Source organism: Pavona decussata, unplaced genomic scaffold (genome assembly GCF_977016875.1).
Source record: "Pavona decussata unplaced genomic scaffold, jaPavDecu1.1 SCAFFOLD_93, whole genome shotgun sequence".
NCBI classification, from domain to species: domain Eukaryota; kingdom Metazoa; phylum Cnidaria; class Anthozoa; order Scleractinia; family Agariciidae; genus Pavona; species Pavona decussata.
In genome coordinates, this window is record NW_028145510.1 from 2,255,482 (window position 1) to 2,280,199 (window position 24,718).

The 24,718-nt window shown below is 40.2% G+C and overlaps 2 protein-coding genes across 10 annotated transcripts in view; one reads left to right on the top strand and one right to left on the bottom strand.

The window, feature by feature from the left end:
• LOC146473573 (uncharacterized) overlaps positions 1–24,718 on the top strand; it is a 51,165-nt gene that overhangs the window by 11,426 nt on the left and 15,021 nt on the right. For 4 of the 9 annotated variants that reach the window (XM_085118287.1, XM_085118295.1, XM_085118293.1 and 1 more), the window contains exons 2-4: positions 23,609–23,855; positions 23,942–24,003; positions 24,117–24,190. In XM_085118287.1, coding sequence (XP_084974413.1) covers positions 23,799–23,855; positions 23,942–24,003; positions 24,117–24,190 — 193 coding nt within the window. In that variant the 5' untranslated portion in view covers positions 23,609–23,798. Of the gene's footprint in view, positions 1–9,555; positions 9,697–16,279; positions 16,301–17,086; positions 17,109–23,608; positions 23,856–23,941; positions 24,004–24,116; positions 24,191–24,718 lie in introns of those variants that run through there. The other 5 variants (XM_085118289.1, XM_085118294.1, XM_085118291.1 and 2 more) reach the window with 4 other exon arrangements.
• Positions 1,428–4,006, bottom strand: LOC146473574 (uncharacterized). Its single transcript, XM_085118400.1, has 2 exons — positions 2,179–4,006; positions 1,428–2,129 (listed from the first exon to the last, which is right to left on the bottom strand). Exon 1 carries the CDS (start codon positions 3,954–3,956, stop codon positions 2,397–2,399), a length of 1,560 nt encoding a protein of 519 aa, XP_084974526.1. The 5' UTR covers positions 3,957–4,006; the 3' UTR covers positions 1,428–2,129; positions 2,179–2,396.

Genomic DNA, 24,718 nt, shown 5'->3' on the forward strand with positions numbered 1-24,718 from the left:
AATTCCAATTCACTTCACATATTCACAGAACACAAAACAGAAAAAAAACCAACAGAACACAATGTAACACAGCAAAACACAAGACAACTCAACGCCTTCAATAGATCCATTACAACAAAACACAAACACACAACAACAACAACAACAACAAGACTAGAGGAACACAAACAAAAAAACAACGCAAAACACAAGACAACTCAACGCCTTCAATAGATCCATTACAACAAAACACAAACATAACCACAAAACAACAACAACAACAACAACAAGACTAGAGGAACACAAACAACAAAACAACGCAAAACACAAGACAACACAACGCCTTCAATAGATCCATTACAACAAAACACAAACATAACCACAAAACAACAACAACAACAACAACAAGGCTAGAGGAACACAAACAACAAAACAATGCAAAACACAAGACAACGCCTTCAATAGATCCATTACAACAAAACACAAACACAAAACAAACACGGTTATACCACACAACGCAATACAACAAGAAGATTACATAGGAAAAAACACAAACACAAAACAGCAGAATACGATTCCATACTCAGTTTTCGCCTTAATGTGTGGGCATATGGGCAATGGAATAAATGCGATGGTGTATTTTAAGCCCCTGGTAAACTCTTAGCCTGCGAACGCAGACTTATTTCCGGCTGTCGCTTCTCTCCGCCGAAGAGAAGAGAAGCGACAGCCGGAAATACGTCTGCGTTCGTAGGCTAGTAAACTATCCGTTTGATGAGTTTTCAGTTGTCTAGGCGTTCGTGTTGCGGGCCAAGTAGAAGATGAGCTTTGGAACCGATTTCTTGGAACAGCAATAAAATTCGCGCCAAAATCGAGAGAGGCGCCAAAGGAATCCAACCAATACATTTTATCCGCTGGATAGCGGCTTATACGCTGAATAAAGTTATCCGCTCATTGAAAAACTGGTGCCTGTCCTATAAAGCCTTTTCTGCGCCCTCCGCCATCTCCCACTGTAGAGGATAACCCTTTCTTTAGCGAGGTCATGGGTTCGAATCCCGTTCAAGCCTTAATATGTTTTAGGCTTTCTTTTCGCAACTGGTTAAGTTGCGAAAAGCTGCGAGGGTCTTTCTTCTATTTAAAGTCCGTTGTTTTGTTGACCGGGATTCCAGCGACATTGAGAGCGCTTGACATTTATACAAACTACTCGGTTGGAATTTTTGGCATAAAAATGAAATGATTTAGCTTGCATGTCCAACAGAAGATGGATAACGTGAAAAATGCATCATTATCAACTTAAAATCTCAAAAGGAGCAGTAAAATTTCATCACTTCCATGACCACCGGAGGCCAATGATTTCAGAAATGCTCTCAATGGAACGACGCGTACGATTTGATTTTCCAATCGGAATTGGTTTTGATTGGAGATGGTAACCGCCCTGGCCATCTTTTCTTAACTATTAGCTAAGTGCCCGATTAAGATATCTTAACTTAATTGGATACACAGGAGTCATGTAAATCAGTTATCGACATTTGTCATTGTTATTCGTAAGTTTTTAATGCCATACTGAATGATTGCAGTAACTGATGTGTTAAAATACAATAATTACAAATGTCTATCTAGCCTGCGTAGCTGGCGATGCTTTCCATGCGCGAATATAACCAATGTAATTAAAATGTATCAAATTTTGGTGCCGGGTGGAGACGCCATGGGCGGTGTAAGCCGTGACACACCAACGGCGTAAGACTTTTTCCTCACCCCCCTCGCAGCTTCGCTGCTCGTTTGCCCAACTTTCGCCTAACCCCTCCCTCCCCTCTCCACAATTTCGCCCTTCACCCAACTTCCCTTCAGCTACGTAGGCTAATGGGCGCCATCTTAGGATACTAGGCTGGGATTAGTTTTGGCGTAAAACCTGAAGAGGACATTGTTTGGACAGGATTCGTCTTTGGACAACGGCATGCTGAAACCAGTATACCACTGTATGCTGTATCCAACACTGTACGCACAGCACAGTATACTGTTCTGTATAATTTACTGTGTTCACACCATAATACTTTGTTCTCCTCATAATCGCCTTCTCGCCGTGCTTAAAAGGATCACGACGTCACAAGGATAGCCGTCAGAGTACCACTAAGAATCAAACGCAATACTATCAGCTACTTTTGCGGTGCCATTCTAGCGTCCTTTTCAGCTATACTTTCCGACCTCCCAAAACGATCCCAGACGCCCTTGCACGAACTATCGGATTAGTTTTACATTAAGTTAGTGAACTAGTTACTTTTGTAACATAATTCACATCAAGTTCGCTAAAAATTCTAAAGTTTTTTCTTTTTTGATCGATTCCCTATCGGAGCCAGCAGTGTTTGTTTACAAAAATCCCTATAAAGATAGAGAGTAAAAAATAATGATTAAATTAAATTTTTTCACTGTTGTTCATTCTTTTTCACTGCCGTCCGACGATAATTCTCTTCCATTTGGACACTTGAGAGAGGCTGTTTCACCAAACTTTGCAGGTTTGAAGAACGTAAGCTTGATGGGGCTTGTTTTTCAATGAGCTGAGTGCTCGGCACTGATCGATTCAATTTCGCCTTAATCTTCGGAAGTGGTCGTGTTGCAATTGGCTTAAACGCTGACGGTGGTTTTGCTATGGTTGCCTCAGGTGTTGAAGGAACACTCGGAAGCGGTCGGTTCCCTGCCGCCAGAATTTTCGCTCGTCTTCGTGCCACCCTCGGTTTCGGAGTTGATGGTGGTTTTGGCATTATTGCTTCTTGTATTGGCTGAATGTTTGGCAGCGGTCGATCTACTGTGGCTTGAATCATTGGACGTGTTTGTGCCACGTTCGGCTTCGGGGTTGAGGGTGGTTTTGGCATCATTGCTTCTCGTATTGGCTGAATGTTTGCTAGCGGTTGATCCGTCGAGTGTGTTCGTGTCACGGTCGGTTTCGGAGTTGATGGTGGTTTCGGTGTCACTGGCCCTTCTGTTGTAATACTCGGCAAGGCTTGCTTTATGCCCAGGGAACGAGAATTCGTTCTTTCCTTTACTGTCGGTTCAAACATTGTCCAAGCTCTTCTTGCTAGTTTTGCCCGAAGACGCGGCAGTTCTAAAGATTCTTTCTTCTCAGAGTTTATCAAGGCATTACTATCTGCAGATAAAAGACTCGGAGTAGTTCGTTCCACCTTTTGCAGAGTATTGGGAGTCAATGGTTTCTTCTCCATTAGTCGTAAGCTGTTGTGGTTTTCTTTCGTAGACTTGTGCACTTTTGTCTTCTTTTTGGTCTTAACGCTCCTCGACTCTTCCTTCTTGTTCGGCTGCGGTGGAACCTCCTTTTCTTCTGACTGAACATTGGGTCTTGCTTCTTCATTTTCCCTAAGCCTCGGCGATGTTTGTTCTTTTATCGTCGGAAGGGTAGGTAGCATCCGTTTACGGAATTCAACTCTAGATTTTGGTAGCGGCTTGCTTGCGGGACGCGTATTAGCTTTACTCGGCAGAGCTCGGTTCTTCATCGGCGGAATGCTCGGGAGGCTTCGTCTTACCCTCGGAACTCTCGGTTGCACTAGCGTTTGACTCATCTGAACACTCGGTAAATCTTCCTCTTCAATCGTTGGCAGAGTTAACAGGTGACTCACTGAAGCTGCACCTCGCCAAACGTCTTGCGGATGGATGCTCCACCGAAGAAGTTCCTGAACGACTGGCGGTAAGTAAGGTAAGATTCTCCTCGGCCGCTGACGCGCTTTCTTCATCTCATTCACAAGGATACGGGGTGGAGTTCGCTCGTCTGTCGGCTCAAGACTCGGAACACACGGTGGCGCCCTTGTAACTGTAGGATGGATGTTTGACAGTTTGGGTTTTTCTGTAAGTCGGAGATTGGATGGCTTGTCAAACTTCTCTTCAGGCAAAGAATCTGCCATTCTTGATTCTGCATTAATTTCTTCACTTTTCTCAGGAGAACTAACTTCTCGGGGAGATTCCTTGTCTTGACTCATTCTTATTGTTTTCTCAAACCTCGTTCAGTTCAAGTGACGCGCAATTTATATTTTTTTGCACGGTTCAAACGCGGTATACAGTGGTTGTGAATTTACCGCCAAACAACTGAAGTTATGTGGAATTCCTCTGTGACCTAAAAACTAGCATTGATGACGAGCAGCGCGCGCGTACCTGCGAGAATTCTTTTTTTTTTTTTTTTTCTGACAAAAAAAAGAGTCGGTGAATAGAAATTTACTCACACATAGTAAGACTTTATCCCTGGTAACGTTTCTCAAGAACTGTAACTTACCGTAGTGCATTAAGTGGTCCGGTACCTTGGTCGTGTAATTGCACGATTGAAATGCTTTAAAAACAGTGAGATGTAGTCAAGCTATTGAGCGCGCGCGCTCGTTTTGTTTTAGAGACTCGCTTTAAAAAAAATAATTATTGCAGAGTAGTTTTTCTCTGTTACCACATTTAAACCTGAAAATCTTCCCTAGCACGATGCATTGCTCAAGTGCGAGGCGTGTGCTACTTTCGATTCGAAGGTCTGTGGCTGAAAAGCCCTGGTCACCCTGCCCTTGTTTCATCCATCCATTCCCTCCCCCTCCCTCCAACTACTATTTCGTCGGTCCGTTCGTCCATGTATCTATTCTCTAATTTTCCAGGAAGCGCAAAGGAGTGTTGAAATACTCCTTTAAAAGAATAAACACGTGCATCTAACGCCGCAATGAGCTAGCATCCTGTCAAAGGAGCTAGGACACTGAGTCATGTTTCTAGTCGATTCGTGCAACGGGCGCGTTGAGCCACCTGACTCACTCGATCTGTGTGATTTGGACCTAAACCATGCAGCTAGTAAAACCCACAGATTAAACTACACTCACTGACAATCCTCATCGGCATTCCCCTGAACTGCCAATCAGAGCGTTTTCCCCTTATAATTATCTTCACAATATAAGGCTGCCTGGCTTTCTTCACATAATTGTTTTCTCTTTTGTGCAGCAATCAAGCATGTGTGTGAAGGCACGTGACGGGAAATTGCGCGCGATCCTTATGAATATCTCATGGGCTTGTTTAGCGCTTGGACCTGTTATTGGCGTCGCTGTGCACTGCGACTTTCCAAGCTGACACTCGCTTCATTTTAACAATAAATGAATGACAACCTTTGCAGTATAGCACCATGAAATTTTGCAGCGCTAAAAGGATTTACGTTGTGGTGCAATTACGTATACTGTGCGCTCTGTCTAGTTGGATGGAACTGAAACGATACATTTGCGATCTCCTCTCTCCCATTACTCTTCGTAAACCTTAAGATAAGCGCAGTGGGGATTTATTTATCTATTTACCTATTCTTTTCTTTATTTCTTTCCGTTTTTATGTACAAAGATTCGCCAGGACAATTACAATACAAATGATTCCAAGCCACAAAACAAAAGAAATGGGACAAAGTAAATCAGCAACAACAGAACTGAAAGATTTTTACCCAAGTTTTGTGTCTTTTGAAGGACTTTATTAACGTTCGCAGCGTGGAAGTTGACTATTAATTTTTATTACTTTTTAAAGGGCCGAGCCAAAGACTTTCTTACTTCAAGGCTGATTACCATATGATCTTAAATGAGCGCTCTATCAGGGGAAAAAGTCGGATCAGCGATCGTGGCGATCATTTGGAAGCGCAACACTCGGCAATTCATCAATCGCGCTATTGAATCATTACACTGCAGTCACCTGTATAGACCGGTTTTTGTATGATCGCTTGCTATTTTTCAGTGTTTGTTAGTGATCGTAAACAATCGCTTCCTAATGGCATGAAAACCAAATCTTAAATGCTTATGACGGTAAAGTGCCTTAATATTTGGAATTGTAGTTTTTAAGCTTCGTCCATACGTGTTAGCCTCGCTTCGTTTTTGCTTGATAATGGAACTTTAAAAAGTGTTTTTTATCACCATTAAAATCGTCTGTGAGTTTCTTTTCGAGGAGAATCGAGTCTTTGATTCTATTCCTCGTCGTTCCTTTGTCTTTCGCTGCAGGACTCTTCATAATCTCCTGTCAAATCCCAACCGACTGCGCCCTCTCAAAACGCCTTTACCTGTCTCAACAAGTGACTGGTTCCATGATAACCTGCTGGCAATCGTTAATTTCTTCGAAGATAGTTGGTCGGGCGATGCGGGAATCCAGAATTAATGGTGCGAACTTCGACGTGAGAAACAAGGGCGCACAAAAATGGCTACATTCTCGTTTCTCCATGTTTCATTGTCTTTCGCCGCATGCAAGACTCCTCCTTTCACCTGTCGTCAAATTCCAACCACGCCCTTTTAAAACACGCTTACAGGTCTCAACAAGTGGCTGCGTGAGTATCTGTTTTCTTCGGAGATCGTAGGAAATATAAAAGGGCGCGAACATCGATGTGAGTGCTGAGGACGCACAAACTTTTCTCGCAGAGTGTGGCTAACTATTGTTGAAGAAAAAACATAAAAGACTGCTTCCATTGTGGTTCCACGAGGTTTTTTCACAATTTAAATGTCTGTTACATCCATGCAATTTCGTTAACATTTTAATCGGAACTGCCGCCTTGAGCAATTAATTAAAAGTTGTTTTCTCGTGTGTTCGCGTCAGTTTCAAAAATATTTACATTTTATCGTGTTACGTTTTGCCATATTTCTTCAGCGTTGTTCCATAAACCATAAGACAGATTTGTAATTGAAAAGTTAATATATTATATTTCGAGAATGAAGTGCAAAATTGAGCCAAAAAAACTGGCTGATGGTTTATTTTAATCGAATTCAAAGACGCACAAGTTGTTTTTCCACTACCCTCAACAATAAGTCAAACTCATGTTAAACGGCGTCTTTGGTTATTAACAAGCAGTCTGAATTTATAATCTAATTTTAGGGAAAGTTTCATAAATCGACTTCTCGTCCAAACACTTAGCCTTCGTTTTTAAAGGAAAAATCGAGTATTGCTGCTGCCTGTTGGAGTCTAAAAATTGACCAAAAAAACTGACATCGCCGACGTATTTAATTAATATTTTTTCCGTCGTTAATACCGTCCATGTAATGATATATTATTTATTTCAAAATTGATTGCAATTCTTCGTGTTCGGAGTTAATTAAAAATATAACCTGTTATTCATCTTACTTTTTTAATTAATGCCCGCGAATATTTCCAATTACCTTTTGACAGCATTTTATAATAAATAAAAAAAATTATGTTCCAGTTTATTATAATTGTTCCTGTTACGAATTAGTCAGTTCTTGCGGAGATATAAATTAGTTTCTTTTGCGGCAACGTGATCCAATGAACTTACAAATTAATGATACTAACACTAACTGGATCAAAGTCGCAAAGAAAGTTTTTTTTTTTTTTTAATTTCATCTTTCTTCATAAAAACCAAGTGTACAATTTAATTGTTTTCGAGCAAAATATAATTTCAGATTGAAAACCTCCAAAACAGCTGTATTACAGAACCTAATTAGGAAAGGTCGTTCAGTAATTGTCGTCTTTGTTTATTGTCTCTTGTTTCTTGTTTTTGAAGAAAGGCTGCGTTTGACAAAAATATTGACAGTTTCAAGATCCGTGGACCATCATCAAACACTGAATCGTAAAAGCTTACTGTACAGGTGTATCGCTATAAAAATGACCGTTTTGTGACCAGAGAAGCTTAATTCGCCTCGGGCAAACTTAAGCGAAAGGTCGTAGCACAGTATGGGTAATTCGTCTAAACGAACTATTTCTTGTCGTGTGCCTTTCATAGACGCATGAAGATACTGTCTCATTCTGGACGAATTATCGGTCTTGTGGCCATCTTCATTCTACACAAACTACGAGACGCACTGATACAACCACATGGACTACAGCATTTCACCGAAGTTCGTCACAGACGCCATGATGCTTCTCTAAAAAATATTACCAAAAAACGGACAAGACTGATTCAAGATGAAATAAAAGCACTGGGAACACTTCAGGGCTTTTTGGCTGACCTTTGGATCTATTTTAATTGGCGCTTTTTTTTTTACAATTCCACTGCACCTGCAGGAACGTAAAACCACTTGCTATTAGCATCAGCGTGCATGTCATTTTGCCCTCAGCTGGTGTTTCAATAAGAAGTCAAGCGTTTGGTTGCTTGCGAGAGGAGACGCTTTTGCCGCTTTTCCCACGAAAAAGGTGTCTGCTCTGGCAGGCCTGGCGTTTGTATATTCAGAGTAAAACAAATGATCACAAATTCACAATAAAATGTTCTTAAATAATGTTCACATCCAGCTTTCGATCTCTGCGTTGGCCAATATCGTTTGATATTGGTATCTCGCTGATCTGATATCTCTCAGCTTGAAATTGTTTGCCGCGATATAAGGCATTTTAGACTACATGAACTGTATACAAGAATTTACTGAAATAGTAATGATTAGTTGCTCAACAAACGCTCTTCATGAAGATAGCATTAGTTATTTTACGGAGTCTGTACCTTTCATTAATTGAAGTGCTATTTTATGTCACTGTATTCTTTTCAGCGGAGGTAATGCAAATAAGGTGTTGTTGCCGTCTTCGACCAAATGCGTTTTCTTTCGTATATATAAACTCTTTCTACAATAACCTCTCCCTAGTTCATACATTTAATCTGGCTGGGGTCGTATATAACATCACTTCGTTGAATCAAATGCAAGAGTATCCTGGTGAACTCTTCGTACTTTAATGCAATGCTGTATTTTGCAGATGGCACGCAGTTTCGTTGGGTCCTTATCATGCAGCCCTATAATTGTTTCAGGGCTACCATTGTATCTGTTGTTTGTCCATTTTTCCGCTATTGTTTTTTTTATTTACGTGAACAGTTCTAAGAGCTGTCTGGTGTGTATTTTGCTGTACAAGTGGCTTTGACTTTGAGTCGTCATGACTGATTGAAATTCTCATTCAAGTGTCGCCATTAAAGTGAAAGCTATTAAGCAATGCTTTGCTGCTTCATCATGCTGTACACAGGTTTTGACTTTGGGCTTTCAGGCTGAACAGGTAAAGTATCACCATTTAAATGAAAGCTAAATTGAGCAATATTCTCTCCTGTGGCGCTGTTTATTATGCTACAAAACTGTTTATAATTTTTTACTCTAAGGGTGATATCCTTTAAGATATCACTATCAAAAACTGTACTTTCCGTCCGTCTATTATGCTGTTTCAAAAACGGTGATTCTAAGTTTTGAGCTTGTGAATGAAATCCTATAGAGACCATTCAAATGGAAGCCGTTTGTTATGCATGTAACGATTCCGAAGTCTGTGACCATTATAAAGTTGAAACAGTACTCTCTTGTGGTACTGTTCGTCTGTCTTTTTTACCCTGGTCAAAACGAAAATAGATATGCATTGTTATTTCGAAGAGTTGAGGGTTGCATCGTCCACCGAAACAGAACTTCTAGCGACAGAAACTTGACCAAAGTAATATTTCTCAAATAATACATTAGAAGCTATATCCATGGCAATCTAAAAGGTGATACACATATCTCTATTTGTACCTGCCAGCCCACATTCAAGTGTTTCCCTTCCGTTGTCTGAGAACACCACGCGCCCCGCACGCAGCCTCGTTTCCGGTTATTGTGACGTGAGAGCGAGGTTGTTTTATGACTTGATGGCAACACTATTTGGTACCGGTTTTCTCATTCACAGACAGGCAAACAGCACACCAAAACAAACTTGCGTAAATTAAGCGTTGATGGCATAAAGGAATTGATCTTACCCGAAACTCGAGGTGCATGTAGCGTACAAGCCGACGGTTTTAAGGTAAGAACGGCAAATTTTGTCATATTTTAGAATCGCGTCGAAGACGGCGTTCTTTAGTAAGTCATATTAAAATGTTTTTAAATTTTAGAAAAGTAACAATGTTTACTATCTAAAGCGGGATTTTCAATTACAGTAGATCCTCTGCGGCGAAACGTACACTTGAACCTTCTACAATAAATTTTGAAGCGTGTGCGTTGTTATCTATCCTTGGGAAAACATTTGAAGGCAAACTGAATATCGAGAAACATTGATTTCCTCGCGCCAGGCGGCATGGACGCCAAATCTTAGCTCCGCAAAGCGAAATTCGCGTCTGTTGTTCAATTAATAGCCAAACGTTTGAAAGATATATCACCTGGCGTTTCGATTCACAGATTTAAACGTGAACAAAACGCAAAATTAAGGCGGACTCCCTAACGATTTCAGCTAGTGTGTTAGGACCCAAGCGGCCCTCATCATATGAGTGACAGTTTGTTATCGAAAAGTGCGAGTTCTAATTTTCGTCGTGTGTCCGAAATCCCAGCAAGAGGTTTTCTAATTTTTCACTCAGCAACGCCGGATTTACATTAGGTCCTTTTTGTCGGTAGTGCAGTTGATGTGTAATTTGTTGAGACTTCAAAAGCTTGAGAATTTATGTTGGTGCTATTTTGTCCGGCGTTGTATGATAGAATTGGGTAGTTCAATTAGATTGTTGTTTCCCGGTGCTAGCTATTTTGCCCGCGGTTTAGCAAGAAGAAAATCTGTTCTCCTCAATTGAAAGTACCTTGAAACCATGATAATCTAAAGAGTGGATTGGCCTGTCAATTGAATCTTTTTTTTTTTTATTGGAGCGAGCGAGTGCGCGAAAGAAACACAGAGTGCTTGATGGCCTTGATCCACTCAATATGCCGGATCAGTATTTTTCTTACCTCCTAAGAAGAGATATTGAAAACAATAACAACTATCAATGTTGGGGAAGCGTCACGCGATAAAATTAAGCCTGAATTACAAACGAATTTATTCTCACCGGCAGCGACTCATTTCCTCCATTTTTCGGTGTTCACAGTATTTGATTTAACTGAATAATTATCGGGAAATCTCCTCGCTCAAGATTGGTCGTTTCGTATGCATCGAAAGGCCGTTTTTACTTGTTTTTGTTAAGAAAAAAGGTTCGCGTTTAATTAATGTTCCATCCGACCCGTCATAACAGACGAAACCGCTCCGCAGACATTACCTTAATGAATTTACGCTTTGAAAGTGTAAAGAGACAGCGCTCGAAGAAATTGTTTCCATTGATCACGTTAATGCATCATTAAACATTCGATCGATTTTAATTAAAAGTTGGGGCAGGTACAAAGTTATTTTTCACAAATACGCGCGCTTTGAACTCTTTTTGTTGCCAGTAAAAAGACACGCGGTGTAAAATTTATTCAGTGAGAATTTCTTGGTGATGTGTGTAGGCGAAAATTTGTTGACATTAAAAATGCTGTCTTTGAGGAGGAGTTGAATGACTGGCGATTGCAGGTGCTCTGTGGGGGCGGATTCACCATGGCGGGAAAAAAAAGCGGCTTCCGTGAATATTGCATCAGGCGAAGCAGCACTTAAGAAAGTGATCGAAAATGCGGTTGACCAGCCAAATTAAAAAGCAAACACGAAAAATCGAATCGCTTTGTCCTTCCACGTGGAGTTGAAAATTGGCGCAATATCGCAACACGTATAATTCTTATCAAAGTACTGCCCGATTTGCTCGTTGCCTGGGGCAACCATTTATCGCTAGGCTTATGCACGGTCATAGTAGTTTTTTTGTTTTACTAGCTTTTGACAAGTTGGTACTTGCGTCATCATGATATAGCGATAAATATCGAAGTCGTTTGATGTCAAAATTAAGTGAAATATTGCATTTTTCGATATATTTTTAAATGGTTTTAAATCTCTGCTCGTTTTCAGTGATAACCTTCTTTTCCAACGTCTTTTTCTCTCTATCCTTTTTTTGGCCTTTCAAGTTTCCCGAAACGTTTATTTTGCTTGCACACTTTCTTTAACTTGTTTACTTGCAAAGCCCTTACTGATCTATAATGAAAATTATGTTAATTTAGCCGTGGAATATCGATAGATGTCAGTCGACAACTTCTGCGTTAAGAGGAACAGAATTTAGTTGTCTGGTGATGTGGAACCCCGCAAGCGAGACCTAAGGGTTGTTTATATGGACTACTGTGCATCTACAGTGTATTTTTTTTCTGTAGTTCTTTTCAGAGACCTTGGGTCCTAATATTAACATCTCCTAAAACTAAGGCCTGTTTTCACTAGCGACGCAAGCACAATTTGCAAGTAGAAGAGTCGGATCATAGAGAATTATATACATAGTATGACCTGACTCGACGCATCCCTTAGGGGTTAAAATTCATCGACTGGGACCACTAAGGTGTTTGAAGGCACTAATAGTACAGCCACCCACTTTCTTCTTACCTTATCACTAATCAAACATTAAGAAGTGAGGAGAATCTGCATTTTGATCAGGACTTAGTTACTCAAAACACGATTAAGCTAATCCTGGGTTAGTGGGAACTTTGATTCGAGTTTAATAACTAATCAATAACGATTTCTCCAAAAGATTTGGTCCTTCAGTTTTACCTTAGACTTTCCTTTACGATTAGCTTAAAATTAGCTTTTAAAAGCATCTTTAACGATCGAGCTTAAAACCTTGGTTAACTTATAATCGTGGATTAGCGTTAATCGACTTTCGAACAGCCAGACCCAGTTGAATTAAAACCGAGAAAGTTTATTAATTTTTATCCCCATTCTCGTGTTCCCGGGTACTGAGTCGCAACTGAAAAACGAAAACCATAGGCGAATTGGTCAATGTTTTTTGGTCGCGCGGTTACTTTGGTCCGCAAATGACGTGAATTTTGTAGGCCACCGCGGACTTATCGTGACTCACCACGTATCAACTCTTGACTTCATTCAACAATTTCTGTTCGGCATCCGTTATTAAACAGCGCTTGAAGTGAATCGAAAGTGAACGCGTTTCTAATAAACTTCAATCAGACACAAAATGCTCTCGACTGATTAAAAATTAAGGGATGTAATGAGCGGCATATTGATTTTATCAACTTAGTTTCCTTGTTATGGTTGGAAACCATAAAAGCCAATTTTCAAGAGAATTTGATTATGAAATAACCATCTGCATACAGCTGCGTGAAAATCGAAATGTTTCCGTTGAAAACAAAAACAATAGTGCCATTTCCATACTGGTAACAAGCGCGCACACCCATCAGGTTGTCAGACGTATTTCTCGCGCTTAGCTCGCAGGAGCTTATAGTGTGTTATATAAGACGTATATCATTTTTAGTTCCTCAAAAACTTGTAAAAGAGCTTCTGGTACCCACTCCCTCTACCCCGGGCCCTCGGAGCTCGAACCTGCAGTACACAGCCTTTTGTAAGAAAACTCGATAATGGCAATGACTACCTTATATGATATCTTATACGCAGCAATCGAAGGAAAAATTCTGTATTTTTTACCAATCTTTAAAGGTTTTTGTTTTTTGTCTTAAACCGCTACACTGAAAATTATAAAGGCATCCTGAGTGAGTTGAATTTCATGTTTTTGTACACCGCTAATTGCAGAGAGCGGTTTTTAATTGAGTGTCCAAGTAATTAAGTGCTTCCTTGGGTTTTGCTTTACTACGGTCTGTGATTGGTTGGAAAACTCGCGCCGATTTCTCAACCAATGAGAAGCAAAACCAACACCAATTGTAAATTGGTTGCACGCGTTTTCCTGCGCTTGACGCCGGCCACATGTATTTGCCTTGTGTTCTGATTGGTTCATTGCGTTGTTTGCATCTGTTGTGATTGGCCAGAGTAACTACTTCGGTTTTAGTTTTACGACACTGAATTGAAAACCGTTCTAACGAACTAACCGAGAAGTATCTCAATTACATATTTATTCAACGTTACTGTGAAATCGAAGGTAAAGGTTACGTAGTACAAATTGCATGCGATTTACAGTTCTCAATATGAGTTCATAAGACAGTTCATAAAATACAAAGTACTATATTTTAAACTCGACAAAAAAGGACATCGATTGTAATTTTTTAAAATCTTTTTTGGTATTTTATTATGTTTTTATATTTGTTTGGTCATTTTTGCTAGTTCAGTAGTTGCTGAATACTATAGTCTAACTACTGTATCAGTTGTTTTGATAAATTTATGTGGAATCTATCACAAGCCGCAGTTTGTTGAAAGTCCGTTTTAATGTATTTTTGTTCTTTTACCTTATCTCCTATAGAAAATATATAGCTAGATCTAGAAGTGGAGTACTGTGAACAAGCGAAGCTATGTAGCTCACTCTGCGAGTAGGATCTCTGGCTAGCCTGATTCTCAGTCGACGGTTTGAGGGGAGGGGAGGGGAGGGGAGGGAGTCAAGGGTCACTGAGGCACCTTGGACCGCCTGAGAATCAGGACTAAAAATCACATGGATGTCTCGTTGTCGCGTTGACGAGCCGGATCGTTTCGTTTGCTCGCTCGTTCATGTAAAGAGTCTGACAGTCGGGTGATTTTTCTCACACGAATAATGAGCATGGTTGTATTGTGCTGGTAAGCAAAGTATCATGTTTCGTTTTTCTTGACAAAGGAAGCGCACTCCCTTTAGGGCTAATTTGGCGTCAGGTTATTAAAATGTCTCACTGTGTCTCGGAGCGGTTTCCGGTTGAGTGCCGTGAATGAAGAGAAACTCAAATTAATCACTCTAACCAATCACAATAAACGTAAACGGAGCAATGAGCCAATCAGAACTTAAGGTGTGTTTGCTCACACATGCTTTCCCGCCAAGCGCAGGTAAACACGTGTGAGCAAATCACGACTCGTCTGAGGTTTGCTTCCTATTGGTGGAAAAAGTGGCGCGAGTTCAGAGTGCTAACCAATCACAGAGCGTTGCAAATTAAAGCAAAAGCAAACCAGCGCGAATTATTTTCGACAGCGTAAAACAGTTTGCGTTCGGCTGTGCTCGAATTCGTGTCAAGGTGTGACTTTAATATCTGCCTGAACCTCATAACAATATTTTTTTTTTGGTGCCAGAGGAATTCGTGACATTACCGGTGTTGGATTTCAGTGGCCTGACTACAATTAGCGTGTCACAACGAGACCTTGGAAGTTTACGGTATAAAAACAACCATTGCTCATTGATCGCCCCACGGATTGGTTTGTCAACATCCCCCACGGGCATACCCCGGGCATTTGACCGTGTACTGTCCCCGGAAAGTGAGAAATTTGAACTGCATGTATTTTTCTTTTGGTCTAGCGGAATTCTTGCGTAGGTTTTACCTGGTTCTGGAAGTTGAAGAGTTCTTCCATGGACAGAATCAGTCGCCACTGTGAGCGAATGGCTCATTCTGAACGGCTTTAAAGTAGATTTTGAAAGTGCCATTAATCTATCACTGTTTACAAAGCATGAACAGTAATTGATTGAAGATGAAAATTTGTCCTTCAGGAGATGCCTTGGGGCACTAAGAGTAGGCGGGAATTTGAACAACCTAGTTCAAAAGTTCAATTGCCCGGGGGATGTTGAAGTTTTAAATTGATCGGTGTATAAAAAGAATTCAACGCCAAATAGTCAGGGTATAAAACTAGAGATCACCGAACAGTCTCCTGCAATTATTTCTGATGAAACATTTTTTTCTAAGCAATAAATAGTTATAAGGATTTAAGCCGGACTCACAGGAGGTGTTTATCGATCTTGCTAGATGGTGATTATGCAAACGTAACTGGCACTTTTCCAGCAAACGTAAACCGATTATCTATAACAGCAATTGAAAACCGCTTTATATATAGACCTAGTCATTAAGATAAGAATTCTTGGCTGTAGTTTGGCTTGATTTCGCAAGCTCAGACTGGTCAGGTACTTAACTAATGATTTGCGAGGTGAGCAAGAGTGAATGCCAGATTGGGAGACTTAATTTTTTACAGAGCAAAGAAAGATTTTCGTAATTTTATAGTGCTAGTCGTGTTTGTCTAGTCTATTCGAGTTTACTTGTTTTGATTGTAATTATAATTCCTTCGGTCTTTTAATTGTTATCAATGAGCCGTTATTCACTTTTGAATACTTGTTCTTCCGTAAAAATGTGTTCAAATTGATGTATCTAGTTTTTTCCTCCGCGCGCGCTGGAAATGATCTGTGCAAGAGGAATCCCTTCGCGTGTTTTTTAACACTCCTCCTTGTGTTCAGTGTGCTAATAAGCAATTGTACTTCCTGAGGTGCTTCCGAAAGCTAGCCAGCGCGGAAGAAATTAAATGTAACGTTTGAAATGCCTGCGGTCAAATTTATACCTGTGAGTAGTCGCAAAACTAACGTATTCCGTTAGTAGAAGATTTCTGTTTTCCAAAACGGCCGTATTGTAACTTTTGTTTAGTTACAACGCGCGAGCCCGAGTTGATGGTGTGATTTGCTTCATTTTGGAGCTCACCTTGTGAACTTAAATCAGCTTGAACCGAGTTATACAGTCTTTGGATTTGTTTTGCCATGTTTTCAGCTAGCCCAAACGTGTAAAACAAATTTCTGAGAGTACAGAATATTTCTTTCACGACAAACGTCGCTTACTATTTGATACATGGCGTAGCGTTTGGGGCACTACAGGTGAGCTAGTTTTTATTCCTGTTTATTTAAATTGTACAAGGATTTGATCACCTTCCGGGGTATATCCAGCTATTCAATAGCGATATTTCCGTCAATTCAGGCATTTTAAAACCCCCGTTCAAGTCACAAGATTGGCGCTTTCGGCTTGAACAGAAATCATGTGCGGTTATTTCCTTTCGAACATGTATTAAAGGCCATTCAAATGGTAATGTCTCAAGCTGAATACACGCAACCGAATTAATTTCAGTATGTGCGACAAAAAGGACTGCAAGTCAATAGAATATCTCTTTGTGATTCCTCTTAACCGAATTCCAAAGCAATGAGTAGTTACGGTTGTTCGATCAATATATATTTTAATTAATAATTTCAATGATCCGAAATCATGATTCACCGCTGTTCGAATCAATGTAACGATATCCTCTTCAACGATTCTGCCAGTACGTAAATCGACCAGATTTTTAAAAGACTTTCTTAGCTTGTAAATTGTATTTTCTTCTTTAAAATGTTTACTTTGCTACATGTGTGGGCATGAAATGTTGTAATGCATATCGCGTGACTTTCTTGTGACGTAATAACACATGCCGTGACCTCCTGTAGCGTGACACCGTTTGTCGCCGCTCGCCCACGCGAAATTTGCTTCCGCGCGCGCACCCACTTCACGCTAACGCGTTACGCCATACTTGCCATTTCGTTTCGCCTCCGTAATAGTCACACCCTAATACCATTCAGCAAAAACAAAACAAATTTCGAATTCCTGCGAGCACAGATATGAGATCTTTTGCCTCACTGATCAACAGGAGGGACGGCGGTATGTGGCAAGTTTTCTGTTATTAGTATTTACATGTTTTCCTCAAAATTCCTTGACAAATATTTCTTACTTAGTCTGTATTTATATTTAGTCGCCATCGATTGCTATAAAGCTCCAGATTTGACTGTCAGCGAGATCAAACACCATGGTATACTTTATTAAAATATCGCACTCCAAGACTAACCCATAATTAGCCTAATAACCCCATAGCTGGCCGTAGGAAAGTTCTCAGGTACGATTTTAACGTCGGTAATTTTCAGTCCGCCTTCAAGGAATTGGCTGTATTTCCCGTTGATTTTATATTTAAGGGATTTCGTCATTTCTTTCAATATCCAAATCGACATTTCACTTTTGAGAGTACTCGATAAGCATAGGTACATTAAAACTAACTTGACCATTTTTGGAACGAAAATGACCGTTCAAGAAAGATCGTAATCAGATCATCACTTCAGACGGGCCAGCACATTGAAAGTTACAGACGCGCCAGTACTTGTAAAATAATTGCACGTTGTTTCGGTAGCAGCTGTGGAGTCAGACATTTTAAACGAGATTCGGAGTTTTGTATATCGTACAATTTATATGCGGGCGTGTTATTGACACGCATCTTGCGGCTTTCTAAAAACAAACCCGTTACCTTAAGAGGAAATTGTTTTGGTCACTCCCTCTTCGAAACACAATTACTTACAAACTAACACCGCCGTTGTTATTTATTGAAGTCGAATATCATCGTAAACACCCATTAAATACTTTCTACCACAATATGAGAAAAGACAATATTTTCTTTTGTGGGTATCTGAATATATTCCGACCGACATCTAAGGTGAACATCAGTGCTCATTTTATGTTCATAGCTTACGATCAATGCTACAAACAGCCCTGGGATAAAAAAAAAAAAGCGATAAAGGTGAGATTTTTTCAACAGATTCATTACCACTGGAAGAATTGATAATTTGGTAGGTTCTTTTCTGTTGTTTTGTAAGTAAACAAGCAGGGCGCTAAATAATCGCAGTTGCATTGGAACAAGAGATCGGTTTGTCGATCTCTGAGGGATGCAACTCTGCATTCTGTGAAGATCGTACAGTAGCGTTGTCAGTTGTATTTGTGAAACGCTGTCGAACTCCGTTGCCTGTTTTTTTTCACATCGCTCGGGCGCGGGATCAGGCCAGTGAGTGCACATGTTTTTAGCGGGATCTGCTTGTGACCTTTCTTTGCCCCATCCCTCCCCCCTTCAGTCCCTGTTTCTAAAATGGCGGGAAAACCGCAAACGACCGTACACAAGTATGAGGTGAAATTTTTGCGGAACTTTTGAACTTTCCATACATTTCCTGTATTTTTTTTCCCGCGAACTATTTTTTAGTAGCCGTTCACGGCTGGTTCGCTATACAAACGTCAAATGTATGGAAAGTTCAAAATACGACTGGACGCTTTCTGGCACACCTACATCCCTCCAATTTTTTTTTTCTTAAAATCCTTTTCCTAGTGCCAAAAGTTTCCAATTCATGAATTTTTCAGAAGCGATGTTTTATGAAAATTATTTGACATACAAACACTGTTATTTCAAGACGTGTTTGCCTACTCGTCAAAATGGCGTCGAAAACCGTGATAAGGCCTATGCTCTGTCTCTTGAACTTAGATCCTGCGGCGATTAGAATGAATTAAAGCAGAAAAAGTTTCCCTGATTAAAGCGAAAGCTAAAGACTTACTTTGTAGTAAATTAGTGTTAGTTTAATTATTAGCTAGTACTGAACTCTAAGTCGTAATTGTATAATACAGAATTGGTAGTTTAAATTGAAGTTATCTTTTAAAAGATAATCCAACTCAATTAATACAACGATAATCTAGGTAATTGCTTATTGTAAAGCGCCATTGGATAGCGATGGCAATGGCGCTGTATAAGTACGATATTTTAATATAAATTTGGGCACTGCTAATGAAACGCAGTTTCATCTCTTCGGGTTCTTCAGCTTAAAATTCGAATCGCAGAAATTTTTACGGTTCACGAATTCTTACTCCTCAGTCGAGTTTTCGAGATGCTGTTGGCTCAGTTTCGGACAAAATGCCAGCAGGCTTTTTTCACACTATAAAAAGATATATTTGCCGCTCCCAAAACAAAAGGGATTATAGTGTTTCGACCAGATTTACGAAAGCTTGTGGTGTCATTTTTCCAAGAAAAGCAGTGGTTTTTCTTCACAATTGAATCCGAATTTTTTGAGGACATAGCCTTTCGAAGAGATATATACCACTGAAATGCCCCAAAACATTGAGAAAACGGAGAAAAAGCCAGTCCTACTTGTGAAATTGCAAAAATTTGGTTCCAAAAAATCGCCAATCCGTAAACGGGACCGAAGTTTCCGCGAACGTTTCGTTCTTTGCAGCCGTCAGCGTATAAAGAGCAATGGCGGGAAGTACTAAAACTGAAAACCCACGAAAACCGCAATATCATGTGCATATCAGATGAAGCGATAAGCTATAGGGAGCTGTTCGGCCGTTAGTAGCTTGTGTGGTCGGCGTAATCGGGGAAGGGGAGGGGAGCCGAGGGAGACGGGAAAAAAAATCCCTCCCCATTTTTCCCGCCTCCCTGGCCCCCCTCCCCTTCCCCGATTATGCCGGCCACGCAGGCTAGGCCGGTAGAGAACCGCCTAATTTTGCCAAACTGCGCTGTTTCAGTTTGTTGACACATGCAAGAACGATTAATGTTTCATTTCTCCTCACTTTATTTACCAATACCAGTAATTTTTATCATGAGTAATGTGTGGTCCTGCAGTCGATCGAGTAAAGAGAGAAAAGAAAGTTATCAAGTGATTAATATCTTCTTGATATAATCTTCGTGTACCACAAAATTATCAATCCTACGCCTGAAATTTTGCCACACGTATCTAAGCAGGGAATTTATTATATCTTGAACTTTGTACCGAAACGGAACACTTCCGTGTCCAGACCCGTCGTGTCAGAACAAAATTTCAACACGACCAAGCCTTTTTAGATCTGACATTTAATTTAGGGGGATCGCCAACTACCTCAATTTAGATAGATACAAAATTGTTTGCAGTAATCGGTTTTGAACATTTTTTCAAGTCAACACGTGACTCATTCGCAAAGGAAGATTATTTTTCAGTTTTTATCAGCAGTCTCTCGACTCAGCGATACTTTTCAGCTCAAAGACATTTCTTGACAAGGAAATTAAATTAATTCAGCCAAGAACAGGTAGAAGAACGTGGAAATTTTGTTCTTCAGGCTCGCCACAAAACAGCATTATGTTAGAATTTGTTCTCAAAAGTGTTAAGAATTGTATTCCAGTTGTAATTCCCAGCACAAGTGAATTGCGAAATTTTTTACACTGAATTCACTAACCCAAAGAATTTCTGTAAGCAAGAGGTACTCCGTGACAGGTCAATCGTCCCTTACAGAACACTATAAAGGACTATAAAGTTTAGCTGGAGAAATAGAAGCCAATGTATGCAATTGATACTACTTTGAAGAAAGCGGGTAAATGAAGCCCAAGTCAAACTGAGCCTATAAATTTACTCGTTGTGTTTACTACACTGTATAAGCTGGTCATGTTGACAGCTCAGTGTCTCGAGTGAAATAACTGACTACTCTCCCAGTCCAAGGGTCTTTTGATAGTCAGTCATTAAGTTGCGGTGCGCGGTGCTTTATCAGGATTTGAAATCAAGAGTTTAAGATTTGGAAAACTGATATAATAGTATTACGCGTTCTTCTAGAGTAAATTGGACCTGGAATTTTCTCGAGGATGCCATTCAGTGGGTTTGGTCGCAAACAATAGGCACAATTAGTTACTCACTGACGCTCAGTCCCACCAGCACTAAAGTTCTTGTATCGTCTTTTTGCGCGCCTTTCTTCGAGTAGAGTGCAACGTTCTGGATGGATGGTTTTTGAACCCAACTGACTAAGTAAGGTACAAACTATCTAAGCTGTTTATTCTGTTTCAGCTGAGTAGAATCCTTTGAGCTTTTTTCTGCTTTGTTTTTATAAATTCAGGATTAACGCTAACACGCTAATCCTATTTTATCGTGGAGCATAACAAAGGCTCCGTCTCACCACATCAAGTTCGAACGCCAAACAATGCAAAAAATACGTCAAGGTTGGCTAGTTCAGTGGCTATCTTTTCCCACAATTTTATCGTTTATAGAGACAGCTATTTAGCTAAATTCAGGAGTGTTTTGGTTGGCGAGAGCTAAAGTTTGCTCAGGGAAGTCCTGACTCGGGATCCTAGACGCCATCTTGGAGTCACAAAACAATTAAGGCGGGCTGGAACATTCAGCGCTTGTTGACCTAAAATACCCTTGCTCTGCAGGGCTAGCTAGAAAACCAAAAGGTTCCGTTTTCACACATTGCTCTTTTGCAAAGCTTATTGTGTCGCTGCCTCGGTGTGGTATAAATTCAACCATGCACGGTTGCAACTTTTGAACGGAGTCTCTGCGAGACTTTTTGCGGTTGTGTACACCTCCTATGGCGCTGTTTATTATTCCGAACAAAGATGTTCTGACTTGTGAATCGGTGGACGAGATCCTAAAGTGCGACCATTCAAGTTAAGCTTTTGTCTAGCACCTCTCCTGTGGTGCTGTTTATAAATTTATCCTGTGGTGTAGTCATTGATAAAAAAAAGCTAATTATTTTTGACGGTTAGGAGTCTATCGACTATGTTCCTATCGTGTTGTTCAGGTACTAAAGTGTTGCAAGTGGCTCTAACTTTTGGGTCTTTGGATGAAATCTTTAGTCATTGTAAGGAAACCCATTATTAATTAAAGCAGCACTTTCGCGGTCTGCAATTTAAATATGATATTGTACTGTAGCATGGAAGCACCTAATTCGCTCCTGCTTGCATAGCGGCCGGTTCAAATGAAGGCTACTAACCGCGCTGATCGTACCGTACAACCTATGAGCTTGCTATTGTTGCTTTTACAATATGCGATTAATTAGAGATTTTTACTGATTTGTGCTCTCGGACAGCTCCGTTGGAGGTGAATAGCGTTTTAATTATCTCGTTTAAAACCCTTTTGAATAAGGTGTGCGATTCAACACGGTGTCTTGGCGTTAATTTGTGTTTCTGCTGGCACATTTCCGACATTTTACCGCCAAACCGGTAGACTGTGTAATTTTGGTCTGAGTCCTTGTGATTTTCTTTCAAAATATGATTTATGACTACAGAACTGACGTATTTTCCATTCCATCTTTCGAGAATCTCGGTCAATTTAAATGACCTTTCACTTCTGATTTACCTTATCTCGACTCAAAGTTGGGGTTCTCTCGATTTTTGTCCTCTTGTTAATCTTGTCTAAAACCGCAAATGATCCAACCTCACCGCATTTATAAATTAGATCTTGTAGATATTTAAGAGATGGAGTCGTTCTAGAAAACTCTTGGTTGTGTGTGTAGCTGTTTATTCAGTGAACATGACGCAAAGGCCTAAGGGTAAACGTTTAAAAGTCTGACCGAATGCTCACTATTATTTAGTTCCAGAATAATGCTCATTTACGACAGTCCACAGAAATAAAATCTTCTCCGTGAAAGTGGTAATTTCTCGTTTAACAAATGGCGGTAAAATCAGTGTCACAAAAAGTGAAGGCGTCAGGCTGCCGCCTTTTTCGTTTTCCTGTGCCTACGGCTTTGAGTCATCGATCAAAAATGTTTCTTTCAGTTAGGTCCTTGTGTCTATGCGTGTTTTGCCACCCAATGACCTTTCCCTATAAAGATTTTTGCTTTCACAAGTTTTCGCTCATATCACCAACGATCTTGAAGTGAAGTGTTTCTTTTTTTTTAAAGTTGTTGCGCTTGATAGCCAACCTACTCAAATTATTGAAACGGCAAACAGTGTTGTATGGCCCAGATATCGAATGGTTAAAAGAGAAAAAAAGATGCGCATCGTGATAATACGGTAAAAATAAACAACCTTGGCGTTTTAAATATCATTTATCGCCTTGTGGGCTTTAAAAATTTCCTGCCTCGATGACAGATTGTTTTCTATTCACTCGCGCACGCAGATCATCAGGGACGCCTATAATAGTTTTGGTTCGTAACAGATTGTCTCAAGTCTTTCAGATTTGAGATTTTGTAAGCTGAACTTGACATTTCTCGCCATGTTCTGTATGATATAAAATGTTTTCATCCCCAGCCGTCAAAATAGTTAATCGAATTTGGAAAAACGACCAAACCCGACTTTTGAGGCCAGAAGATCTGCTATCGGAGGAGCTATCGACTTCGATCATATGTCTTATCAGCCCGCCACAATATCTCGATTTGTTTTCAGAACCACATCAGAGCGCCGCAGAGCAATACGTTTCGTATCATCATAAATATTCATAGCCTTTTTCTTTTGAGTGTAAATTTTCTAATTGATGTTTCTGTGTTGAAATTTGTCTTAATTCTCAAGTCCGCGTCCTTTCGCTGCATGCAAATGAAGTCATTGATATATCAGGTCACGTGACTTGATGGTTGACTATGATATGTACTAATCGCCAAGTATTTTTTTTTCTTTGTAGAAGGGAGAATACTTGTGCTTCCGTTTGAAGGATATCTTTGAAAACTGCGTGAAAGCTGACACTCGTCTATCTACCCGGCTGAAGGAAATTCCATTGTAAAACTGCGGGATTCCTATAAGCTCATGTTGAAAACGTGAGAGTGAAATAAGCTTACTTGAAGGAGTCAGTGAATTCCCAACAACCCGCCATAATGGGCGACAACGCGGACGAAGGGAATTTGATTCACTCGATTTTAAACGACTTAAAGGTGGGATTTCTGTCTTGTTCAGGACGCTTTGTAGCTTTTTTAATTTTTTGTTTAAACAGAACGCTGATCCGTTGACTCTTTCACAGGGAAGCGCTCCTGTTTGGGAAGATTTTGTCGGCAAAGCAAGTAAACTACACTCGGCCCTAAAGTAAGTTAACGTCGGGTATAAGTCTCGTTTTTTATGATTTACGAGTTGTGATTTAGTAGTTCGTCAGAAGATGATAAGAAAGGATTATTTCGTTTTAATTCTACTCGTTTCAGGACAACAGTCATTGCAGCAGACGCGTTTTTGGACGCCTTTCAGCGGGTCGCCGATGTGGCAAATTCGTCACGAGGTGAGCGTAGTCGTAGTGAGTGGGCTCTTCCGAGAACTTTTTTTTGCGCGTAAAATATCTCTTTTATTTGCTTTTAGAACAACGGTTGTTTAGGAAAACTCAGGACGGCGCCAATATCACCGGCAAAGCTAACTCGCGTTTTGCGACGATAAAACGGGAAGAACTAAAAGCACATGTTTTCTTCGACCGTGTCAATTTTCAGTTGTAATTTCATCGCGGTCAGCAGTTCCCGCGTTGTGTATTTTTAGTTTTTGTTTATTTAAGGTTATACTTTTTGTGGAAGAATTTGCAGAGCCGTGCTTGGTTTCGCGAACAGAATTTATTCAAGTCCACGAACAGCAGTACAACATCAAAACTTAATCTTGATTTTGCTCGCCTCTTGTACGAATATAAGCTCCGATAAGGGAATTTTACAAAGCAGATCATAACATCATTGTTCAAGCGGCGGTATTTGGTAAAAGCTTTATACTTGTAGATTTATTGATAATTTTCGCTCTACGGAAGTTATTTCGTGAAATTCGCGTGCTG